The sequence below is a fragment of the Furipterus horrens genome, unplaced genomic scaffold (genome assembly GCF_987537825.1).
Source record: "Furipterus horrens unplaced genomic scaffold, mFurHor1.1.pri manual_scaffold_12, whole genome shotgun sequence".
NCBI lineage: Eukaryota > Metazoa > Chordata > Mammalia > Chiroptera > Furipteridae > Furipterus > Furipterus horrens.
Genome location: NW_028327182.1, coordinates 72,405,611 through 72,422,040, shown reverse-complemented (window position 1 = coordinate 72,422,040; position 16,430 = coordinate 72,405,611). Strand labels below are relative to the sequence as shown.

Below are 16,430 nucleotides of genomic sequence, written 5' to 3'. Positions count from 1 at the left end.
CATACACTCACACATGCACACACCCACACCTGCACAAACAATTCATGTGTGCAATCACACCCATATGCATATGCACACTCATGTGCGCATGCGCACACACATATACACAGACTTACTGTTTTCCAGAGCTTCTTTCCTCCAGAGTGCCGGAGGGTTTCCTGTAGATTATATCATTGATCTTCATGATGTTTTAGGCTCTTAGTCACAGGTAGAATAACTGGGAACCGAGAGAGCAGGCATCTCACACAAGGAGTGGGTTGTGAACTGGAGGTTACCCCAGAGCATCACATTCCTGAGGGGTCTGTTGACATCAGACAGAGCCTCACAAATGCAGATGACCAGTCACAAGAAGGCTCATTGAAGCAAAACGTCCAATGGGGAGAATATGCTTAATGGGATTTTCAAATGAGCATTTATTAAATCATGGACCTGTCACTTGTAGGCATCCTTTTTTCATTGAAAGATAGAAGGGTAGTTCTTGGTTTTAGATGCATACTTCTGTGAAATGCTCAAAACAATTTAAGCATTTTAAATCTCCCACTAAAGGTTTTGTCTTTATTACAAAGAAATGGCTTTCTAAGTGAACTTCACTCAGTCTCTGGACAAATTTAAAAAATTATGAAATCAGGCAGTGGGTGTTGCCTGCTCTACCCGCTGTGGCCCCATAGCTCCTGGGGTGGGGTGTGGCTATCCCCTTTTTCCCATCTCTTCCTTCTAGTGTCCTTGGAGTAGCAGCTGTCAGCCATGATGTCAGCCCAGGTCTGGAGTTCTGCTTCAAACTTTGCCCATGTTCCACTCTTTATCAGGAGAGCATCTGTCCCCCAGATGCCCCTGATCCTCTTTCCTAGCTAGCTGCTATGTGATGTACTGGGAAAGTAAAATACTCTCACATGTACAATTTCTTCCATGCATTATTGCATTTCACTCCATGTTCTACTTTCTCCTGTGTTTCATTTTTTTCATATACCACCAACTCCATAGAAAGGAGCTCTCCGGTTAGTATGAGAAGCTGATTTCATATGGATAGGGCCTGGTGTGTGAGGGTCCTATATGGCTTCTGTAACAAAATGTCACAAACTTAGTGGCTAAATCAATACAAATTTATTATCCAACAATTCTGAAAGTAAGAAGTCCAAAATGACCAAAATCCGTGTCAGCAGGGCTGGTTCCATCTGGAGGCCCCAGGGCAGAATACTTTTCCTGACCTTGTCCAGCCTTGTCCAGCCTTGTCCAGCCTTGTCTCGAGGACCCACATCACTGCAGCCTCTGCTTCTGTCACCACGTGTCCTTCTCTGGCTCTGACCCCTCTGCTCTCTCTTATGAAGATTTTGTGATCCGCTGGGCCCACCCAGCTAATCCAGGAAAATTTCCAAACTCTAGATCCTTAACTTAGTCTAATATAAAAAGTCCCTTTTGCCATGTGAGGCAACATATTCACAGGCCCTGGAGATTAGGACCTGGACGTCTTCGCGGGGACATTATTCTTCTGACCACAGCAGGATAAAGGCCCAACTATTTCCTAGCTTGTGAATATACGAGGGAGGACCCCCAAAAACAGGAATTATCTTCTGGAGTGCAGGCCCCTTGAAGCACAGGCTTGCCCCCTAGGTGAGTGTTCTAGGAATGCTTCTGTATCAGTGTACCAGCTGGTGGTGTTGGGAGAGGCTGCATTTGGCTTCAGTGAAATTTTTTTTTTTTTTTTTTTTGAGACTCTTTAAACACATTTGCCCATTTCTTGGTGGGTAATTTACAAGCACACCTGCCCACACCTCGCTGAGTCTTCGGCAGTTTTTGACCAAAAAAGCCATGACCCTGGTTGCCCTACCCTCCCAATTCACCAATCTCACCCCGAGTGACTTTTTGTTTGTTCGTTTGTTTGTTTCCCCGGATGAAAAAAGTCCTCAAAGGGAAACGTTTTGCTGATGTGAAAGAGGTAAAACAAAAGACAGCAGAAGCACTAAAAGGCATCAGAATTGACAAGTTCAAAAACTGTTTTGAGCAGTGAGAAAAACGTCTTGATAGGTGTATTGCATCAAACGGAGAGTACTTTCAAGGTGACTGAAGTTTAAAAACATGTAAGAATAAATACACAGTTTTTAAATAAATACATTCTGTTTCTTTGGGGTCTTCCCTTGCACACAAACTAGACTGCCAGGTGCCTCAGTTTCCCCACCTTGTTGAGGGTATTGTGAGGGCTGAGTACAGTTGACCCTGCAACAATGTGGGTTCAACTATGTGGCTCCACTTGTATGTGAATTTTAAAAGCCATGTTGTTCAAGAATCAACTGTTATTTGCTACCTGTTGGGGCTCAGAACAGGACCTGGGATGTTGTGGGTGCCCAGGTGGAGCTGGCCACCCAAGTGGATCACAGCCTCCCAGAAGGCAGGGTCCAGGGCCCAGAACAGAGTGCAAGAATTATTTTGATTCCCTTTTTGAGGGTGAGCTGTAAGGAGGGGAGGAGCTGGGAAAAAGGCTGTGAAGAGTCCTCTTCATGCGGTAGGGATTTTTAAAAACTATACAATTGAGTGATTTTTAGTAAAGTTACAGAGCTGTCATTGTCAGCATAATCCATTTTAAAGCACTGAAGAAGAGCCCTTAGCAGTTACGCCCCTTCCACCTCTAGCCTCTTGCATTCACTGACCTGCTTTGTATATATATCTGCTTTTTCTGGACATTTCATATAAATGGAATATCCAAAAGTGGGTTTTTTTTTGTTTTTTGTTTTTTTGTTTTTTGCATCTGGATTCTTTCGCTTAGCATGCTTCTGAGGTTCATTGTTCTAGCATTTATAAGTACTTTTTTCTTTTTTCTTTTAAATCACCAAATAGGAATTCATTGTATGAATTTACCAGATTTTATTTTTGCATTTGTCACTTGGTGGACATCTGGGTTGTTTCCTCCTTTTGACTGTTGTGAATAGTGCTGCTGGGAACATTCATGTGCATGTTTTTGTGTGGACACATTTTCATTTCTTTTGGGTATATACTTAGGAGGGGAATTACTGGGTCCTGTGGCCACTCTCTGTTTTACTTTTTAAGACCCTGCCAAACTGTTTCTTATGTGGCTGCACTATTTTGCATTTCCACCAGCAATGTACGAGGGTTCCACTTTCTCCACACCCTACCCAACACTTGTTATTTGTCATCCTTTTTACTGTAGCCATCCTAGTGGGTGTGAAGTGATATCTTGTCAATTAATTTGCATTTCCCAGATGGCTAATGATGTTAAACATTTTTTTAATATGCTTGTGGGTCTTTTGTCTTCTTTGGTGATATATCTGTTCAAATCTTTTGCTTGATTTTCAGATGAATTACTTATCTTCTTTTTGTGCTGTAAAATTGTTTGTTTGTTTTTTTGGTAGTCTGGATATAAGTTTTTGTGTCAGATACATGACTTGCAAAGACTTATTTCTAGATAGTTATAGTTTTAGCCCTTGCAGCTGGGTGTGTGATTACTTTGAGTTAACTTTTGTATATGGGTGAGGTAAGGGTTTCTCTGTCTCTGGGATAGGACCACACTGTTTTGATTACTATTACTGTGCAGTAAATTTTGAAGCCTGGAACTGTGAGTCATCCACTTTGCTTTTCCTTCTCAAGCATGTGCTGGCCATTGTGCGTCTTTTGCCTTTCCAGCTGGAGGAATCAGCACTGGGTTTGGTTTCTGGGTTTCTGACATGAGCTGTCAGACCTGTTGGTTTCCTGCCTCTCTCAGCCCTTTCCTCCTCACTGACCCTCTCTCCCTGACTCAGCTGTCTGTGGGCCCAAGCATGGTCAGTGCCCACTGTGGGCCCACTCTGAACCCCAGACTTGTTCGGTTCCCTCCTTGCCTGCTGCTTTCCTCTCCTCCACACTGCACGCCTTCCCTTCTGAACTGGTTTTCACTTTCCCGTCATGCCTGCCTCCTATGATGGCTTCTTTGCTTCTCCCCCTCCTCCCCCCAATGATCCTGTAGCTCCTCAAAGCTCCAGTTCTTTGTGCTAGTAACCTTCAAGTGACAGCAAGTTGTGCCATCAAAAATACTGTAGCTTATGGAATCTGTGACATTTGTCAATTACGGGATGTACAATTATTTTATGTGCACTAAGAAAAAGCAACGCTAATTAATCTATGAAACAATCCTTCCTGACATTGATTACAGGATACATTTTGAGTCCAGAGATGCTACTATTGGGAGGGGGTGGCTTCTCCAAGTTGATAAAATGTGGCCCTGGAGCTCTCTTAGTTGGGAACTGATCCTGCCCTCCCCCCTTCCTTTCCTATCGGCATGCCTGTGTCCCTCACAATAAACTTTCACTGGGAGACACTCATGGTATTAATTCTTTTTTTATCTCGTTTCATACTTGGTCAGGAGGCTATATCCCTCTTTCTCCTAACAATGTTACGTACTGTTTTAGTTTTTACTTGGCCTGTTCTGTTTCCTCTGTTGGACCTTAGCCATGAATGGGCATGACAGTGGAATCATGCCAGGTTCCAAGGTACTTGTAGGTGTGTGTGCTGAAGTAACTGCTCCGTTTCCTAACCGGTGGGTGCAGGTTTGGCTGGTGCCATGTTCTGTGTATATTCACCATGGCTTCCAGGACCCAGCGTCTGCTAACCTCAGCCTGTGTCTGGCCAGGATGGTCCAGGGGTTCTGGCCCCTCAATTAGAGTTTGCATTTTACTTTGAGTCTCCATCTGTGGGTGAATGAGCCTCGGGGTCTGTGTAGAGGGTTGGCTGTGGTGGGTGAAGCTCCTCTCTCTGGAGTGAGGTGCAAATGGTCTCCCAGTTGGGATCTCACCCTAATTTCTGGATAAAGGAGAACACTATGCACTCTCTGAAACTGGAATGCCAAGTGTGTCCTGCCACCTGCTACCCAGACCCTCAAAATGATTAGCAGTCCTGGAGCATTTGGTTAAACCTGGACACATGAAATAGACACAGTTTTGTTAACGCCATGATCTGTGTCAAGCTCCCTGGCTTCCCTGAGCTGACATCCAATCAGCACAGCAATTCATTTGTTTAACACAGTGTTTTTCAGCTGGTGTGCTGCGAGAATTTTTAAAACATGCAACACCTAACTGTTCAGTCAGGGGCACTGACCTCTTTTCCCTTAGACTGTCAAATTAAAAAAAAAAAAAAAAGATAACAGTCAACACAACAATAGCTGTCTGGTGTGAACAGATCAAAATTATACCTTTTTTTTTTTTGGTCACATCAGCAAAAAATATAATCCATTTTTTGATGTGCTGCAGATCTTTAATAGTTTATGTCTGCCGTGAGATAAAAAGGTTGAAAATCGCTGATTTACCGTGACCTGCCTTAGATGCTGGGGCCACATCTGTGAAGAGTTTTACAGCCTGCTTACTCTTGAGTTCATTTTTATCCCAACTGAGAAAGTGTGATTTCATGTCTTACAAGCAAAAACGCAGAATGGCATGTTTGTGGAGCATTTAAAAATAAAACGGCATGTGTGTCCCCAAGGTGGGTGCTTAGTCTGCAGCCCCACCATGACACCCATGTGACTGCTGATGACACGGCCATTACCTCACAGACTCTAATGGTGCTCATTCTGTTTATCTGTCCAGCCCCTTCTATGGAGAAGACTTCTACTGTGAAATTCCTCGGAGCTTTCGTCACCTGTCATTCTACATTTTCGATAGAGACGTTTTCCGGAGGGATTCAATCATAGGTAGGTACCTAAATGGATGTTTTCTTATTTATCTCTGCCTCTTCTGGATGGGGTCCCATTCTGATATAAGTGGAGCATCCCTTCCAGGCATCCTGTTCTGAGGTAACAGAGTCGGTCAGCATTTTTAGCCTGGCGTTTCTGGCTGTGCTGGGGGATGCCAGGCCTGGGACAGACTGCCTGAGTCCTGCTCTGGCAGCATGTGGAGGGGCTTCGCTGCATAAGATCACATGGGAAAGACCAGAACACTCCAGCAAAGGTTTTGGAGCTGTCCTTTAAGGCTAGGGTACAGCAACCCGCAAACCTGTCCTCAAACGACTCCCAAGGGCTCCACCAAGGGGCCAGTGTCAGAGGAAAACCCTCCCATCATCCCCAGGCTGCTCCTGTTCCTGACTCCCAACACCCTTCTGTAGGGAACAGGATGGTATTGGGGCTCTCTCAAAGGTATTGGGATGCTCTGAGAGGTATCGGGGCATTCTCAGAAGTATTGTTGTGTCCTTAGATGTGTTGGGGTCCTCAGAGGCATTGGGGTGCTCTCAGGGATGCCAGGGATCTCAGAAGTATTGGGGTGCTCTCAAAGGCACTAACATTTTTAAGTGGGGGACTCTTGGAGAGGGTGAGGCTCAACCTGAATGAGGAGGACAGGTGTGGAATAGCAAAGAAGCTTCCCGAGTTCAGGAGTGCACCTGTGTCCCTATTCATGTTTACTGAGGCCCCAAAAATATAATTGAAGAGCTAAACATGGCATGGTTGTAGTTGCTGGAATCCAAGCACCATGTAACATCAGTGCTGTGGCCTTGGCCTTTCCTGGGCGGGGCGGAGGGGGTGGGGAGGCTATTGGATAGAGTACTTTGAATCTGAAGTTCACTTGAGTCATGCATGCTGTTCATCGTCTTTCCTCTCGATCGTGCTTCGGGCGTTCTGACCAGCTCCCACACACTGCTCAGGCCACTTGGGCAGGTTACCCATGTAGCCAGTAGAAATGTTTTTCATCCAGGCTGCAGTGGACTCCCAGCAGCACTTGGGAGAGTGGGCCACCTCCCTGCAGCCCTTCCTCAGCCTCTTGGCCTCACACAGGCTCTTACTCCCAGGCCTCTGGCGGTTTTTCCGCTACCCTATTAGCTCTCAACCTGGAGGTCCAGCTGCCCCACAGGACATCCTGTGGTTGTCTTGAGGCATCCCTGATGCATCATGTTGAATTCAGGGTGGCTGTCAAAGGTTCCTAATGGCTGGATAAACCCTGTACCTGCTGCTTCCTCCTCTCCTAGCTGACCTGCCAGGACTTGGAGATCAGTTCCTGCCGGGTGCAGCCACGTCACCCTATACTGAGCCTTCGCTTACTTGGACTGTAGCCTGCAGGTCTCAGAGCCTGGCCTTTATACCCTTCCCTCCATTCCGTGGCTACCAGAGCTGCCTTCTCTACGTATGGGCCATAAGCATCTCCTTTCAGTTTAAAGCCGACCACTGGCACCCCACTGCACTTTCAAAAATTAGGGCCCAGAAACGACTAACTCCATCGTGTCTGTCCTCAACATCTGGCTTTGGCTTAGGAGGCCATCAGTAAACCTTTGTTGAGAGAATGGACAGGTTTTTTTACTTAAAAAATATATGTATTTTTTTCATGTGTAAGCACTTTCATTTTTTTAAAGTATATTTTATTGCTTATGTTGTTATAGTACTTCCAATTTTTCCCCCTTTGCTCCCCTCTGCCCAGTACCCTCCTTCCCTCCAGCAGTCCTCCCCCAACTTCGTTCACGTCCATGGGTCGTGCATATAAGTTCTTCGGCTTCACCCTCTCCTATATTATTCTTAACATTCCCCTGTCTATTTTGTCCCAACCGATTATGCTACTTAATCCCTGCACCATTTCTTCATATCTCCTCCTCCACCCTCCCAGCTGATAACCCTCCAAATGATCCCCATACCTATGATTCTGTTCCTATTCTGGTTTGCTTAGTTGCATTTTGGTTTTACTTTTTAGATTCAGTTGTTGATAGTTGTGAGTTTGTTGTCGTTTTAGTGTTCATAGTTTTGATCTTCTTTTTCTTAAGTAAGTCCCTTTGACATTTGATATAATAATGGCTTGGTGATGATGAGCTCCTTTAGCTTCACCTTGTCTGGGAAGCACTTCATCTGCCCTTCCATTCTAAATGATAGCTTTGCTGGATAGAGTAATCTTGGTTGTAGGTTGCTTTTCATCACATTGAATACTGCTTGCCAGTCCCTTCCTGCCTGGAGGAAGAGAGGGAGAGAAACATTGGTGTGCGAGAGAACATCGGTCAGTTGCTTCTTGTATGCACCCTGACTGGGAACCAAACCTGCAGCCCAGGCATGTGCCCTGACCAGGAATCCAACCAGTGACCTTTCACTTTGCAGGATGATGCCCAACCAACTGAGCCAAATCAGTCAGGGCAGAATGGACAATTTCTGAAAATACCTCCATGCATCATATTTATTCCATTTTAGAAATTCAGTGTGTTTTACAGATAGCTTCCCATCTTAAGAAACCCTTTTCTGTAGTGATATGTTTCCCTTTTAGAGCCTGATTCATTTTTATTTTTTAATTTCCAAGTTTGAGGCCACACTGCCTGATTTGGTCTGGAGAAGGAAGTTCATACTTTGTAGGATGCATTCAAGACCTTTCATAAATCTGACCCAGTTGTTCTCTGGGCTTAACTTCTCAACGTCCACAATGGCCTTTCTAGCTGTGTCAACATAAACACACTCACATGTCCATTCATACACATGCATAGAACCCTGCTTGTGTACCTCTGCGGGCCTCCACCTGCATAGTCTACCTGTCACACCCTTTTAACACTAGAAGCCTTTTTAATGTCTCAGTTTTCTTAACCTGACTAGTCCTGCAGTGACGAGCCCGCATGCTGTCTATCCTCAGGCAGCATGCTCCTCCTTTGCTACTGGGGAGAGTGTTAACATCCTGATACCTGGGCCCCGACCCATGCTGGTGAATCCAGATCTTCAGGGGCTGAACCTAGAGTTCCATATTATCAAGTTCCTCAGGGTGCCATTTACCATTAGAAGAAAACTAACATGTACTGAATGCTTACATATGCCAAGCACTGTGCTGAGTGTTTTAATGGGCATAAAAGCATGCCATTTGTCTTTTGTATTAACCCCAGGAAGTAGATATTGCCTCCACTTGCTATATCAAGAAGAAACTGAGGCTCAGAGAGAATAAGACAGTTGTCTAAAGACACAGCTGGTGAGACAGCAAGTTAAACAATTCCTATTACACTTGTAGAGCAGCGAGTACCAGTGTTAGAGGAGACATGGGAGGAGAAAGGTGTGTCTACCCCTGTATGAGTCATCCCATGAAGACTCCTCAGCGGGTTCTGCCCATCATCCCCCGAACGCACTCTTACTCTGAGTCTCATTTCTTCCTGCCCAATGTGTGACACAAGCCTCTGCAGAATTGAATTCTGAACCTTTCATATTTGAATCAAGCATTTAGATTTCTGCTTTCTCTGGGACTTTGGACACCATCCCCCTGCAGTGTGAGTGTGAAAGTGTTCCTAAACCAAGCACCCTGACTGGAGGAAGGGAGACAAGTAGTCACCTTTTTAACCAGAATCACCAGACCCGCTGTGTCTACAGCAGGAATGGGGGGCTGGAGAGAGTGACAAACATATCCCCCTGCTCTGCTCTCCGTTTGTTCCCTGGTGGGCAGAGAAGGGCGGTGCCTTAGAAGCCCTCCCCTCCCCTCTCTCACACCTTCCCTGCCTCCCCTCCCCTTCCTCCCTTTCTGATCTCATGCATCATCATTTCCTTCTCTCCTTGACCCTGTTTTCCTTTTTAGGATCTTGGTCCACATGTGAATTTCTCCTTTAGTCCACGTGTGTGGCTTATTTCCTCCCCCTGAGTCATCTCCATGAGCCATCGCAATGCCTCTTATCAAAGTTGGATGAATAAGGCTTCCAAGGCAGTACAAACCTAGGGTTTAGTTTTTTTTAAAAAAAAAGAAGAAGAAAAAAGACAGGCGGGGCAGTGAGGAACCTTTGTACAGGCGGAGGACGTGTTGATTCTTGTTTTATTTTGGCTAGGGTGGCTTAGCTGCAAAATAAAACTTAATGAAAGTTTTATTAAGCATTCATGTGTTGAGACTTAAGTGAACTCTGTTGCTTATACTAAAAACATTTTGGATGGATGTAGATTAGTATTGGATCCTAAGAAGTTCATCCCATCATCCAGCTTTAATGAGCCATCTGGTGTGTCAGTGAGTTGCATTTTGTTCTCTTCATTTCTTCCATCTTCCATACTCTTACTCTGGAAGGATGGAAGGTGCTGCCTGTTTATTCCTGAACAATCTAGCAGGAATCATGTTGTAGGAAAGGAGGAGTGGTGTAAATTGAAGTATCTGGGGCATGTACTTCTTATTTATCTCTATGACAAATACTTACATAGCATTTACTATGTGCAGGCATTGTTCTAGGTGCTTTACAAATATTGACTCATTTTCATAACTCTGTGAAGTAGGGGCATTTTTCAGATGAGAAAACTGGTACAGACAAGTCACACAGCTTTTAGGTGGTAGAGCTGGTATTCAGACGTTGGCAGCCAGGTTCTCAGGTCTTTGTCACTGAGCTCTTGACCTTATTTTAGAGTATGCTTCATTGCCTGTATTTAGAGGCTGTAGTTGATTGAATGGAGAGCCTGATGGAGAAGGGGTGGAAAAGTCCAGGATGACCCCTGGTTATGGGTTTACAATGCCAGTTGGATGGCGGACAGTGGGACATAGATGGGGCTGGAATAGTAGTGGATGATGGTGGCGGTGGAGGGTGGGTGGGAGGTGGTGATGACGCAAGAATGTGCTATTTGTGTCAGAACAAGATATCACCCTCCGTGACCCACCACTACCATCCCCTCGCTGCAGTTCGCTGTCACCATCCACCACCCTCCCCTCATGTACCATTCACCACCTACCATTCATCATTCACTATCTGTCCTCTACCACCCTGCACTCATCACCTGGCATCCACTACTACCCATCATCCACCATCACCACCCACCACCCTTTACCCGTCATGTAATGTCCACCACTTACCATCTGCCGTTCATTTGTCTTCTACTACCCTCCATCCATCACCTACCAGCTACCAGCTACCACCACCCATTATCTACCATTCCTCATCAGCACTACTGCTACCCACCATCACCATCCACCACCTTCAACTCATCACCTACCCACCCACCAATCACCGTCTGTCCTCCACCTCCTCCCCTCATCATGTACCATCCACCATCCTAAAGCCCTTGTCCTGTTCCTTGGTCCACGATTCCTCTTCCACCACCCACCACCTTCTACCACCACTGTCTACCATTTCTCAGCTCCATCTAAGTCTCACCACCAAAAATTCACTTGGTGTAAACCATAACTCAGGAGTCGTCCTGGATTCCCCACCCCCATTTATATCTGTTCTAGCCCCTGACACACATCTCCCCTTTATTGGAATGGAATCATGTAATTGTGGAACACTTCCTTATTGAGTGTCTACATCCAAACACCAGCGCCTTGCAGTAGATTTGCTTCCCCTTAAAGTGGGTAGCTCTGTGCAGGCACAGGAAACAGGTGGCAGATGAGACCCTAAGGCCCAGGAGACCTACTTCTGCAGAGCTTGTTGGTGGAAAGGGAGTACTCATCCTCTCCCACCAAAAGCTTTCGGCTTGTGTCTCTTCTGGTGGGAGCCACCTCATGGGCACCAGCCCTACTGGTTTCCCAGGCCAGTGAAGATACCTGGGTGGTGAGCTTCTACATGACAGATAAGAAATTCAAATTCAAAAAGTCTAAAGGCAGCTTTGGTGCTGAAGTGGCACAAGGTGGTGCTTATGAAGGAATGATCCATGCCTTTGGTGGTGCTTTTGGCAGTATGGATCAGAGCTTCACATGCTTGTTCAAATGCAGATGATGATTCATGAGTTTGGGGTGGGGCATTGCCAACTGATAACATCCTTGGAAACTGCTGTGATTGAAGATTGGGAACTATGTGGCATAGATCTCATAGGAACCTGGATAATTCACATTTGACTTCATTTTAATATGGAATTGTGATAGGAGTTTCCCAATAGAATCCTCAACTCTGAAGCAACCGATGAAGAAGGGTTTGCAAGTTAACTGCATGTGCTTTCCAGATCTTGATGGCAGCCATACCTCACATATCTCTATTGGGGTGATAGGTCTGAAATTCATATCTGACCATTGGAGTCCACTGCTGAGGTCCTGCAGGGCTCCCTTGGCCACCAGGTTGACTCCCAAACCCTTAGCCTGACATTGAAGCCCTTCATGATTGTTCTAATGAGGGACTCCCCCTGAACCTCAGTTGTGGGCTCAATCTCTCCCAATTGCTCCCAATCCCTGTCCTTGAGGGTTGGAAGAAAGCAGGAGAGGGAAGAGCAGAAGTATAGAGTCTTAAGCTGTCTGGTTAGAAGCTGGCATTTTACCCAGTGATATTGAGGCTGCATTGGACTCACCAGTATGACAGGTGGAAGTGAATATGGGGAGATACAGTATCAGTCTGAGTAACTGGCTCAGCTTATATTAGAATGAAGAGGAACTTGACTAATCCTTATGAGGCAAGATATTAAGAAGCTAGGAAAATTCCTGGGCAAGTGGAATGGGGAAACTGAGACAAGAAAATAAAACAAAGCTAAACAGAGTGACTTACAACCAGCTGGTGAATTGCAAGACCCTATCTCCCTTAACCAAGGACCCTTTAGAGTGAATGGTTCATACCTCTCCTTCCTAGCCAGAGAATGCACAGCTTTAATCTCCTTGGTTTGGGAGATAGAGAACAGAGATCCAATTAAGTCATTTGTACCAGCTAACCCAAGAACAGATGAAGTCAGGAGAACAAATAACAAAAACCCCATTAAATGCCAGACAGATTCAAGATAAAATAGTATAACAGACCAAAGAATATTCCCAAACCCACTATGTGCTCATTTTGATACATCATATTAAAAATGGAAGTCTGATAGACAAGGATTTAAATAAGCCATATTCATCCAAATGGATAGGAGAGGCGGAGCCGGCGAGCCAGGATGGAGAGGACGTGGTATGGTGGCGGCAAGGCAGTAGCTGGTGGAACAGGCAGTCCCACATTCATGTGCGGTGGATAAAAATCGGGTTAGGGGGATACCTGGAGAGTGAGTGATCTCAGCCCCAGGCCAGACTGTGCAGCCCAGGGTTCCAGCGCTGGGAAAATAAAACCTCATAATATCTGGTTGTGAAAACCAGTGGGGGTTGGGGTGGCGGAAGAAACTGCTAGTCTCTCAGGAGAGTCTGTTTAAAGGGGGAACATAATTTTAAAACATATGAAAACTGACCCACTCTGGAAACCACCATCAGGGCAATAGATAGATGGGCGCCAGTTACATACGGGAAGTGGTTGAAGGGACTGGAAATGGTCGAGTGCCAAGCAAGCCTCGAGCAGCCAGGCAGTGGCATTGTCCCCTCTCCGACCCCTCTGCCCACAAAGAGCCACAAAGTAGTGAATTGGGTTGCCCCACCCTGGTGATTATCTAAGGCTCTGCCCCATACAACTTAACAGGTGCGCTAAGACAGGGTGAGAAAGCAGTTCTACCTACTACACAGAAGCAAATACAGGAAGGCTGCCAAATTGAAAGACAAAGAAATGTGGCCCAAAAGAACAGAACAAAACCCCAGAAAAAGAACTAAGTGAAATGGAGATAGCCAGCCTATCAGATGTGGAGTTCAAAACACTGGTGATAAGGGTGCTCAGAGAACTCATTGAATATAGCAAAAGCATAAAGGAAGAAATAAGGGCTACATTAAGTGAAACAAAGAAAAATCCATAGGGAACAAACAGTAAAGGGAAGGAAGCTGGGTTCAAATCAACAGTTTGGAACATAAGGAAGAAATAAACATTCAACCAGAACAGAATGAAGAAACAAGAATTCAAAAAGCAAGGAGAGAATAAGAAGACTCTGGGAAATCTCCAAAAGTACCAACATCTGAATCATAGGGGTGCCAGAAGAAGAAGAGGAAGAGCAACAAACTGAAAATTTATTTTAAAAAATAACAAAAGGAAAATTCCCTAATATGGCAATGGAAACAGACATAAAAGTCCAGGAAGCACAGAGTCCCGAACAAGTTGGACCCAAAAAGGACCACACCAAGACACATTGTAATTAAAATGTCAAAGGTTAAAGATAAAGAGAATCTTAAAAGCAACAAGAGAAAAGTAGAGAGTTTCCTACAAAGGAGTTCCCATAAGACTGTCAGCTGATTTCTCAAGAGAAACTGCAGGCCAGAAGTATTCAAAGTGATGAAAAGCAAGGACCTACAACCAAGATTATTCTATCCAGCAAAGCTATCATTTAGAATGGAAGGGCAGATGAAGTGCTTCCCAGACAAGGTAAAGCTAAAGGAGTTCATCATCACTAAGCCCTTATTATATGAAATGTTAAAGGGACTTAAGAAAAAGGAGATCAGAGACTTCTGGCCAAGATGGAGGCATAGATAGACATGCTTTGCCACCCTCCACAACAATAAGAAGAAATACAGCTACCTCAAAACTAAAAACACAACTTCCGGCCGGGATGGAGGGATAGACAGACAGGCTGTGTCTCCCTCCACAACTAGGAAGGAATACAACTACTCAGGACTGGAGACGGCCGGGGGTTGCAGAGGATCAAGCTGCATGAAAGTCCAGCAAACAGGGATATAGAGAAGGGGTGCGCATCCAGACAGGTGGGAGGGGTGGAGCTGGAGCAGAGAGGAGGTGGTGTGGTGGTGGCAGCAGTGGTAGCAGCAGCGGCGGTGGCAGAGGCAGCGGCAGCAGTGGCAGGCCAGCAGAAAGTGCAGTTACACATTTTAAAAAGTCAGGAGGGACACATGGGGAGTGTTCCCAGTTCCTCACCGGACCTCGCAGCCCACAGTCCCAGCACCAGGGAAAATCAAGCCTCATTGCCTCTGACTATGCAGAACAGTGGGGGTTGGGGTGGAGGCAGAAACTGCCAGTCTCAGCGGAGTCCGCTTGTTTAATGGGCCCCCATGGTCCTAGAATGTCCGCAGACCCACCCACTCTGGGAATGACAGCCTGGGCAGCATTGAGAGGTGCACCAGCCCGGAGCAGAAGTGGGAGAGGTGCCTGGAAGAGGGCCGAGTGCTGGGCAGGCAGCATTGTTCCCTCTCAGACCCCGCCCGCACATACAGTGCCGCAATGTGGTGAAATAGGTCACCCTGTATTGACAAATCCCTAAGGCTCTGCCCTTTACAACGTAACAGGAGCGACAGCTCTGCCTGGGACGCAGAGGCAAACAAACACAGTAGCCTGTCAGAATGAGGAGACAGAGAAGTATGGCCCAAAAAAGGAAACGGATCAAGGTTCCAGTGGGAGAATTAAGCAGGGAGGAGATAGCCAACATAAAAGATGAGGAGATAGACAACCTAACAGACGCAGAATTCAAAACACTGGTGATAAAGATGCTCACAGGGTTGACAGATATGCTCGAGTATGGCAAACACATAAGAGAAGTGAAGGCTATGCTTAGTGAAACAAAGGAAAATCCCCACACAATCAATAGTGAAGGGAAGGAAACCGGGATTCAAATCAATTATTTGGAACATAAGGAAGAAAAAAAATAGTCAACCAGTGCAGAATGAGGAAGAAAGAATTGAAAAAAAAAACAGAAAACTTCCCAAATTTTGCGAAGGAGATGGACATAGGGGTCCGGGAAGCATGGAGGGTCCCGGGCAAGCTGGACCCAGAGGGGACCACACCAGGAAGCATCATGACTGAGATGCCAAAGTTGAAAGATAAAGAGAGAGTCCTTGGGTTAGCAAGAGGGAGGCAGAGAGTTGCCTATAGGGGGATGCCTATAGTACTGTCATCTGATTTCTCAGAGGACACTTTGCAGGCAGGAAGGGACTGGCAAGCAGTATTCAATGTGATGAAAAGAAACCTATATCCAAGATTACTTTATCCAGCAAGGCTATCATTTGGAATGGAGGGATAGGTGAAGTGCTTCCCAGACAAGGTGAAGCTAAAGGAATTCATCATCACCAAGCCTTTATTATATGAAATGTCAAAGGGACTTTCTTAAGAAAAAGAAGATCAAAACTATGAACACTAAAATGACAACAAACTCACAATTACCAACAACTAAATCTAAAAAAATAAAAACATAATCCAACTAAGCAAACCAGAATAGGAACAGAATCATAGGTATGGGAATCATTTGGAGGGTTATCAGCTGGGAGGGGTGAGGGGGAGAAATGGGGAAATGGTGCAGGGACTAAGAAGCATAATCAGCTGGTACAAAATAGACAGGGATGTTAAAAATAGTATAGGAAAGGCTGAAGACAAAGACGTTATATGCAGAACCCATGCACATGAACTAAGTGGAGGTGGGATTGCTGGAGGGAAGGGGGTTACTGGGCAGAGCGAAGCAAAGGGGAAAAAAATTGGAACTACTGTAACAACGTAATCAATAAAATATACTTAAAAGAAATCTCAAAAACAAACAAACAAAATAAAACTAAAAACAGACTTCTGACCAAGATGGAGGCATAGACAGACACGCTGTGTCTTCCTCCACAACTAAGAAGGAATACAACTATCTCAGAACTAGAGACAACCAGAAGTTCCAGAAAATCTAGCTGCATGGAAGTCCAACAAACAAAGATATAAATAAGAAGTACTCATCCAGACAGGTAAGTGGGGCAGAGACAGGGTGGAGAGGAAGTGGTGTGGCGCCAGCAGCAGCAGAGGCAGCGGCAGTGGCA

At 45.5% G+C, this 16,430-nt stretch overlaps 1 protein-coding gene across 2 annotated transcripts in view; it reads left to right on the top strand.

The window, feature by feature from the left end:
• The window catches only part of RASA3 (RAS p21 protein activator 3), a 121,486-nt gene that overhangs the window by 53,965 nt on the left and 51,091 nt on the right, over positions 1-16,430 (top strand). For both annotated transcript variants that reach the window (XM_090258919.1, XM_090258920.1), the window contains exon 3: positions 5,565-5,668. In XM_090258919.1, coding sequence (XP_090115045.1) covers positions 5,565-5,668 — 104 coding nt within the window. The remainder of the gene's footprint in view (positions 1-5,564; positions 5,669-16,430) is intronic.